Source organism: Salmo salar, chromosome 05 (genome assembly GCF_965601325.2).
Source record: "Salmo salar chromosome 05, fSalSal1, whole genome shotgun sequence".
In the NCBI taxonomy this organism is placed as follows: Eukaryota; Metazoa; Chordata; class Actinopteri; order Salmoniformes; family Salmonidae; genus Salmo; species Salmo salar.
The window spans coordinates 74,930,936-74,940,103 of record NC_138295.1 but is presented as its reverse complement, the minus strand read 5'-3'; the positions used below and the strand labels follow the sequence as shown (position 1 = coordinate 74,940,103).

At 48.6% G+C, this 9,168-nt stretch overlaps 1 protein-coding gene across 1 annotated transcript; it reads right to left on the bottom strand.

Annotated features, from left to right (window-relative positions):
* Positions 1-1,081: 1,081 nt before the first annotated feature.
* Positions 1,082-8,753, bottom strand: LOC100380586 (pre-mRNA processing factor 31). Its single transcript, NM_001173871.1, has 13 exons — positions 8,655-8,753; positions 7,876-8,088; positions 7,524-7,584; positions 7,198-7,281; positions 7,001-7,098; positions 6,783-6,889; positions 4,420-4,589; positions 4,178-4,335; positions 4,013-4,102; positions 3,804-3,931; positions 3,624-3,696; positions 1,638-1,937; positions 1,082-1,466 (listed from the first exon to the last, which is right to left on the bottom strand). Exons 2-13 carry the CDS (start codon positions 8,086-8,088, stop codon positions 1,350-1,352), a joined length of 1,599 nt encoding a protein of 532 aa, NP_001167342.1. The 5' UTR covers positions 8,655-8,753; the 3' UTR covers positions 1,082-1,349.
* Positions 8,754-9,168: the final 415 nt, after the last annotated feature.

The following is a 9,168-nucleotide window of genomic DNA, read 5'->3' as shown; positions in this document are numbered from 1 at the left end:
TTGGGCTTTTGAGAAAGGGAAGGCTGAAATGTGAATTTCTCAAGAAAATAAACTATTTACAGGCTGTTTTATCATATGAAGTTGTCACGTTTCTGCATGGGAGATGTCATGTGGGCGTAAAAACAGGATTGTAAAATTTCAATAAAATACTTTTCTGAAATTGTGATGACTATAAATGACATGTGTAACATCAATTATTTTGTATTAGAAGACCCATAAACCCATTTCATAAATAGCAAATTCCTAAAAACACTATTCGATGACATCGGGTAGGCGTCATTGTAAATAAGAATTTGTTCTTAATTGACTTGCCTAGTTAAAGGTTAAATACATTTTTTCTTTTTTTACAAAGCAATCCAATGCTACAGTGCATTCAGAACGCATTCAAACCCCTTCCCCTTTTCCACATTTTGTTAAATTATAGCCTTATTCTAAAATGGATTAAATACAAATTCTCATCACTCAACATCCCATAATGACAAAGCGAAAACAGTTTTATAATATATATAGTACCAGTCAAATGTTTGGACACACCTACTCGTTCTTTATTTTTACTATTTTCTACGTATAATAGTGAAGACATCAAAACTATGAAATAACACATAGGGAATCATGTAGTAACCAAAACAAATCAAAACATTTTATATTCTTCAAAGTAGCCAAGAGTGTGCAGTTGTCATCAAGGCAAAGGGTGGCTACTTTGAAGAATCTCAAATCTAAAATATATTTTGATTTGTTAAAACCTTTTTTCGTTACTACATGATTCCATGTGTTAATTCATAGTTTTGATGTCTTCACTATTATTCTACAATGTTAGAAAAGTCAAAATAAAGAAAAACCCTTGAATGAGTAGGTGTCCAAACTTGACTGGTACTCTGTGTGTGTGTGTGTGCGTACACACAGACATACATTTGCAAACATTTGTAAAAACCCATTTCTGCTTTGTCATTATGGGGTAGAGTGTAGATTGTTTTTCCTCTCAATTTAATCAATTTTAGAATAAGTAACGTAACAAAATGTGAAAAAAGTCAAGGGGTCTAAATACTTTCCGAATGCACCTTTCAGTAATGAGACTAGGAAGTATTAGTTTCATTTTATTAAAATGGAACAAAATGGAGTCAAAACGTTCTTAAAAAAGCACAACATGCTCTAAAACAAATATACAATCTAAATATATTTTCTTCACTGTCATGGTCGATCTTCTCCCCATGGTTATGCAATGATGCCTAATCAATCAGTCAGTGTGAATGCATTTCACTCCATCTGCATTCATTTTGAAATACAAGTTGGTATGTCTGTATATCAGTCTCTCCTGTGTGTAAGTATATGATAAATTGTATGTGTACTCCTCACTTTCCCTCTCCCTCCTTCTTGACCTTGAGGAACTCTGCCATGTTGGAGAAGTATTTCTGGTTGGCTTCAGCCACCTTCTTCTCTGCTGCATGCGGGTTCACGATCTCCAGTCCCTGAGGAACACAGTTCAGTTCAAGTACAATTCACCCACAAACAGAAACGAGGAGGCCACCCTTGCTGGTAAACGCTAACGTTACTGGTGATGAAGTGCTTCGTTTGTTGAAATTATAAAATCAAATACGTGTAGCTTTTTTTAATGTGAAACAAAAACCAACTAGGCCTACCTGTAGTGGAGTGAAGGCTACGCTGGAACTTGTTCCTGAGGAGTTGTCTCTGACCGAGGACCTTCCGCCGACTGTGGACCTCCCGCCGACTGTGGACCTGCTGCCGACTGTGGACCTGCCGCCGACTGTGGACCTGCCGCCATACGTCATGTTCTGCTTCTGCAGCTTCCTCTGTAGGGACTTGGATATCCTGGCCTTGGTGGCCTCGTTGACCTGAGCCTGTCTGACACGTCCGCTGCCCGACTTCCCCAGCTGGCCCAGACTGAAACCCAGGTCCTCCTGGTACGCATCATCCTCAATCTGAGAGAAACAGAGAGAGGGTGGTTGTTTAAAAAGACCAATACATATTTATTGTAATTACACATAGTAAAATATACACTGCTCAAAAAAATAAAGGGAACACTTAAACAACACAATGTAACTCCAAGTCAATCACACTTCTGTGAAATCAAACTGTCCACTTAGGAAGCAACACTGATTGACAATACATTTCACATGCTGTTGTGCAAATGGAATAGACAACAGGTGGAAATTATAGGCAATTAGCAAGACACCCCCAATAAAGGAGTGGTTCTGCAGGTGGTGACCACAGACCACTTCTCAGTTCCTATGCTTCCTGGCTGATGTTTTGGTCACTTTTGAATGCTGGTGGTGCTTTCACTCTAGTGGTAGCATGAGACGGAGTCTACAACCCACACAAGTGGCTCGGGTAGTGTAGCTCATCCAGGATGGCACATCAATGCGAGCTGTGGCAAGAAGGTTTGCTGTGTCTGTCAGCGTAGTGTCCAGAGCATGGAGGCGCTACCAGGAGACAGGCCAGTACATCAGGAGACGTGGAGGAGGCCGTAGGAGGGCAACAACCCAGCAGCAGGACCGCTACCTCCACCTTTGTGCAAGGAGGAGCACTGCCAGAGCCCTGCAAAATGACCTCCAGCAGGCCACAAATGTGCATGTGTCTGCTCAAACGGTCAGAAACAGACTCCATGAGGGTGGTATGAGGGCCCGACGTCCACAGGTGGGGGTTGTGCTTACAGCCCAACACCGTGCGGGACGTTTGGCATTTGCCAGAGAACACCAAGATTGGCAAATTCGCCACTGGCGCCCTGTGCTCTTCACAGATGAAAGCAGGTTCACACTGAGCACGTGACAGACGTGACAGAGTCTGGAGACGCCGTGGAGAACGTTCTGCTGCCTGCAACATCCTCCAGCATGACCGGTTTGGCGGTGGGTCAGTCACGGTGTGGGGTGGCATTTCTTTGGGAGGCCGCACAGCCCTCCATGTGCTCGCCAGAGGTAGCCTGACTGCCATTAGGTACCGAGATGAGATCCTCAGACCCCTTGTGAGACCATATGCTGGTGCGGTTGGCCCTGGGTTCCTCCTAATGCAAGACAATGCTAGACCTCATGTGGCTGGAGTGTGTCAGCAGTTCCTGCAAGAGGAAGGCATTGATGCTATGGACTGGCCCGCCCGTTCCCCAGACCTGAATCCAATTGAGCACATCTGGGACATTATGTCTCGCTCCATCCACCAACGCCACGTTGCACCACAGACTGTCCAGGAGTTGGCGGATGCTTTAGTCCAGGTCTGGGAGGAGATCCCTCAGGAGACCATCCGCCACCTCATCAGGAGCATGCCCAGGCGTTGTAGGGAGGTCATACAGGCACGTGGAGGCCACACACACTACTGAGCCTCATTTTGACTTGTTTTAAGGACATTACATCAAAGGTGGATCAGCCTGTAGTGTGGTTTTCCACTTTAATTTTGAGTGTGACTCCAAATCCAGACCTCCATGGGTTGATAAATTGGATTTCCATTGATTATTTTTGTGTGATTTTGTTGTCAGCACATTCAACTATGTAAAGAAAAAAGTATTTAATAAGATTATTTCATTCATTCAGATCTAGGATGTGTTATTTTAGTGTTCCCTTTATTTTTTGGAGCAGTGTAGTAACAGCTGTCCTGAAAGACAGATGAGCTGTTCTGACCTCTGCGAAGGTCATCCTGTTGGCATGTTTCCTGATCTCTGTCAGACCCAGACGCTCCTTCATCTTACGATACCTGGACAAGGACAGACAAAAGATAAGACCATCAATACTGTTTAACGTCGCACTTTGAAAAGAATTCCAACTCAGGACCAGTTATCTACACATCCCTAAAGTAAACACCTCCGCCCTCCTCTCTTCTTCCTCTGTCCGTCCAACGGTGCTGGCAGGGGTTTGACAGTCTTCACCGGTGGAGGCTCCTGCCATTTATCAAACTTCTTCTCGATCTCCTCTTTCAGGTCATAGCCCACCTGCACAGAGAGAATAAGACCAGAGTTAATATGTAACAGACGTTTATATACCCCTTCTTTCTTCCCTCTTCCAGTCCTCACCTTGCCGTCTGAACTCTCGTGGAAGCTGTCCACTCGGGATGCCAGGGTGCACTTCGCTGAAACCAGACGTGCTGCCTTTCTCCTCAGGTCCTACAACACAGGGATAACTCTTGTTAACTTAGGTAAAGCCACAGTCAACCAAAGCTCTTGGGAACACACACTGACCGGGGGTAGAGTCTGGACCACATCACAGTGGTAGATGTAGCCGGTGTGTGGGAGCACAGCAGTGCTGCTGAACCCTGACAGGGTCCTCTTCTGGGTTCCCAGTAGCATCAGGTTACAGGCTGGCATCTTAGACAGGTTGGTCAGGCCCCCAGCAATACCTACCACCACAGGGAGGAAGACGACCTTATGATTGTCAGAATCCTGTAAATTATATAAAAAACTAAATCCTTATAATCACTGACCCATGATCTTGGCTGCAGTCGAGGCTCCAACGATGACTGACAGATTAGGAGCGATGAACGACATCCTGGACTCCACATATTCATAGATCCTGTGTTTTGATTGGTTCAGCTCTAGCGCCATGTCACAGGCCTCCTCCAACCTCTTCAGTTCATCCTCACCCAGCATCGTCCTGGAAACAAGTCATGTTGATATTACAACATCATTGAGATGGAAAGGTGGTCTGCAACCAAATGGTTGTTACGGTTCCCTGTTGTGTAGATAATGTAAGGTCTATTGATCATATTTCTATCTGAACATTCTGTAAATTTGTACTCCACCGAATAAGTTCTCGGTCCCATTGGTGGACCTCTTCAACCCAGGTGTCCCTGCTCTTACCCTGTGTGGTGGAGGCTGTGACGTGTCCCTGCTCTTACCCCTGTGTGGTGGAGGCTGCGACGTGTCCCTGCTCTTACCCCTGTGTGGTGGAGGCTGCGACGTGTCCCTGCTCTTACCCCTGTGTGGTGGAGGCTGTGACGTGTCCCTGCTCTTACCCCTGTGTGGTGGAGGCTGTGACGTGTCCCTGCTCTTACCCCTGTGTGGTGGAGGCTGTGACGTGTCCCTGCTCTTACCCCTGTGTGGTGGAGGCTGCGACGTGTCCCTGCTCTTACCCCTGTGTGGTGGAGGCTGCGACGTGTCCCTGCTCTTACCCCTGTGTGGTGGAGGCTGTGACGTGTCCCTGCTCTTACCCTGTGTGGTGGAGGCTGTGACGTGTCCCTGCTCTTACCCCTGTGTGGTGGAGGCTGTGACGTGTCCCTGCTCTTACCCCTGTGTGGTGGAGGCTGCGACGTGTCCCTGCTCTTACCCCTGTGTGGTGGAGGCTGCGACGTGTCCCTGCTCTTACCCCTGTGTGGTGGAGGCTGCGACGTGTCCCTGCTCTTACCCCTGTGTGGTGGAGGCTGCGACGTGTCCCTGCTCTTACCCCTGTGTGGTGGAGGCTGCGACGTGTCCCTGCTCTTACCCCTGTGTGGTGGAGGCTGCGACGTGTCCCTGCTCTTACCCCTGTGTGGTGGAGGCTGCGACGTGTCCCTGCTCTTACCCCTGTGTGGTGGAGGCTGCGACGTGTCCCTGCTCTTACCCCTGTGTGGTGGAGGCTGCGACGTGTCCCTGCTCTTACCCCTGTGTGGTGGAGGCTGCGACGTGTCCCTGCTCTTACCCCTGTGTGGTGGAGGCTGTGACGTGTCCCTGCTCTTACCCCTGTGTGGTGGAGGCTGTGACGTGTCCCTGCTCTTACCCCTGTGTGGTGGAGGCTGTGACGTGTCCCTGCTCTTACCCCTGTGTGGTGGAGGCTGTGACGTGTCCCTGCTCTTACCCCTGTGTGGTGGAGGCTGTGATGTGTCCCTGCTCTTACCCCTGTGTGGTGGAGGCTGTGACGTGTCCCTGCTCCGACCCCTGTGTGGTGGAGGCTGTGACGTGGCCCTGCTCTTACCCCTGTGTGGTGGAGGCTGTGACGTGGCCCTGCTCTTACCCCTGTGTGGTGGAGGCTGTGACGTGTCCCTGCTCTTACCCCTGTGTGGTGGAGGCTGAGACGTGTCCCTGCTCTTACCCCTGTGTGGTGGAGGCTGCGACGTGTCCCTGCTCTTACCCCTGTGTGGTGGAGGCTGCGACGTGTCCCTGCTCTTACCCCTGTGTGGTGGAGGCTGTGACGTGTCCCTGCTCTTACCCCTGTGTGGTGGAGGCTGCGACGTGTCCCTGCTCTTACCCCTGTGTGGTGGAGGCTGCGACGTGTCCCTGCTCTTACCCCTGTGTGGTGGAGGCTGTGACGTGTCCCTGCTCTTACCCCTGTGTGGTGGAGGCTGTGACGTGTCCCTGCTCTTACCCCTGTGTGGTGGAGGCTGTGACGTGTCCCTGCTCTTACCCCTGTGTGGTGGAGGCTGTGACGTGTCCCTGCTCTTACCCCTGTGTGGTGGAGGCTGTGACGTGTCCCTGCTCTTACCCCTGTGTGGTGGAGGCTGTGACGTGTCCCTGCTCTTACCCCTGTGTGGTGGAGGCTGTGACGTGTCCCTGCTCTTACCCCTGTGTGGTGGAGGCTGTGACGTGTCCCTGCTCTTACCCCTGTGTGGTGGAGGCTGTGACGTGTCCCTGCTCTTACCCCTGTGTGGTGGAGGCTGTGACGTGTCCCTGCTCTTACCCCTGTGTGGTGGAGGCTGTGACGTGTCCCTGCTCTTACCCCTGTGTGGTGGAGGCTGTGACGTGTCCCTGCTCTTACCCCTGTGTGGTGGAGGCTGTGACGTGTCCCTGCTCTTACCCCTGTGTGGTGGAGGCTGTGACGTGTCCCTGCTCTTACCCCTGTGTGGTGGAGGCTGTGACGTGTCCCTGCTCTTACCCCTGTGTGGTGGAGGCTGTGACGCTGACCACCATGATGGTGGCGTTGGTTAGGATCTGCTGCAGATTCTCGTTGTTCTTACACTTGTCCAGGTTGTTCCCCAGCTCCTACACACACAGTGTTCAGCCCAACAGCAGGGACATGAATAGTAGACAAGAGTTTAAACAATGTAGACACATTATGATGTGGAAGAGAATTCTCCTCTAACATCAGCTCACCTTGACAGTGCGGACGTAGTCCAGAGAGTTGGGCACCAGGGACTCCAGCTCAGGGAACCTCTTAGAATACTTGTCACGTACAAACTTGTGAATGATGTCTGACAAAGACAAACAAAGACACCGTTAGACATAACGCAATGCAAGCAAATTACAGCAGCATATTGACACACAATCACTTATGAACCTAGTGGACTCACTCAGTTCATTCTCAATTTCTACTGTGAGGTTATTGGCAGCAACGATCAGCTTGTATTCTGGGTCTGCCTCCACCGGACCGGAGACTGAAGAGAAAGAGAAGAGGGGAGAGTCAGTAAAACCACAAGATGTAGGATCAGAAACCATTGTATTCAGAGTGGAACATAAACCACAGAACGAGATATCCAAACAGACAATTATAGAGCTGCTGTGTCTTCAATAGGGCGCCAGGTAGCCTAGCGGTTAGAGCATTGGCAAAGTAACTGACCCAGTAAAACAATCCTATCCGGTGTGTGACAACAAAAACATAGAAACAGTCAATAATCACCTTCAGAGTTCTTGCGCTGCTTCTCGACATAGATTGCAATTTTGTCCATGATCTCTGAGAACTGTAAAACAAATTGTGGGTTTTCAAAACAAACCTTGGAAATAGCTTATATGTTCTAGAACAGGGTTTCCCAAACTCAGTCCTGGGCCCCCCCTGGGTGCACGTTTTGGTTTTTACCCTAGCACTACACAGCTGATTAAATAATCAAAGCTTGCTGAGTTGGTTATTTGAGTCAGCCATGTAGTGCTAGGGCAAAACTAAAACATGTACCCACGGGGGGCTCCAGGACCCAGTTTGGGAAACCCTGTTCTAGTATATTGACTGCGCCCAGCTCCACACACACTGCCCTGACCTGTTTGCTGTTGCGTAGTTTAGCAATGGACGAGACACTCTCAGCTCCGCTGTAGTCCACCTCCATCTCCTCTGGGATGTCCTCCAAACCTCCCTCTACCTGTCCCTCCCCTGCCTCCCCATCACTCTCCCCCTCTTCCCCCGGGTACAGCCCATCCTCCCCCTCATCCCCCGCCTCCTCCAGATCAGCCAGGAGCTCATCGGCCAGAGACATCTGCAGGAAAGGAACAACAATGTGGGACAAGGCTATGTGACATGGGGAGGGATATGAAGTCAATTCCTAGCTAGCCCACAGCTGAGCGCGCACACACACACGTAAATGACCTAGAGTAAAAATGTGTGCAAAGGCTAAATGTGAGAATCTAGAATCTTTACCATAAAAACAATTGGTTATGGTTAATTGATTAATTTATAGCTAGCTAACGTTAGCTGTGGCACAGCGGTCTAAGGCACTGCATCTCAGTGTTAGAGGCGTCACTACAGACCCTGGTTCGATTCCAGGCAGTATCACATCCGGCCGTGATTGAGAGTCCCATAAGGTGGCGCACAATTGGCCCAGCGTCGTCCGGGTTAGGCCGTCATTCTAAATAATAATTTGTTTTTAACTGACTTGCCTAGTTAATAATGGTTGAAGCCAAAATATTTAAAAGTTGGCCTCGCTGGATAACCGTGGCTATAACAGCAGTTAGCTAGCTAAGTCTAGCTAGCTAGCTAGATAAATAACAGGGAAACGTTCGCAAGTTAGCTGAAATTATACGGCACAAACTTATGAGAACTTACCTTCGGAGTTCGAAACTCCTACCGTCAAAAGAAACCTTACAAATCCAACAACTTTCGAAATGCGTTCGACGTTAAAAATCTTTGCTTGTGTTATCAACGTCGCCTCTATAGCGAGTCGCAGACGAAAGGCATCACCATAAATAATCCAATGGGTGGTCAGAGGTTTGTAACGTTGAGCCTTGAGCAAGGCTTTATGGGAATTGCTGTTTTTATCTGTAGTATAGGCCAGTATCAGACCTGGATAAATGTGAATGGTCTTTCTCTCACTCATATTTCCAGTCTTAATGCTTTTTATATTCAATGGCTAGTCATTAAGTGTTTTACTTTGGGTAGAGTATTTTGGAGATTAATCATTCACCTTATCCTTGACCATCCTTTGTCCCAATTTCATAACAAGCATCAGGCCCCCATAACCAGAGATGGGGGATGGGAAATAAGATTAGCTATTGTTATGCAACATCCCTTGAGCCATCCATTGTTAGCTACATAATACAGTAGTTTGATCATTCATTTC

Bases quoted from the DNA above. Each gene is read 5' to 3' on its own strand.
- LOC100380586 (NM_001173871.1), bottom strand. From the start codon at position 8,088: ATGTCTCTGGCCGATGAGCTCCTGGCTGATCTGGAGGAGGCGGGGGAT. The intron at 7,282-7,523 runs GTGATTATTGAC...CTTTCTCTTCAG, and splicing joins GCAGCGCAAGAACTCTGAAG to TCTCCGGTCCGGTGGAGGCA. The intron at 4,590-6,782 runs GTAAGAGCAGGG...ACTTGTTTCCAG, and splicing joins ACAGCCTCCACCACACAGGG to GACGATGCTGGGTGAGGATG.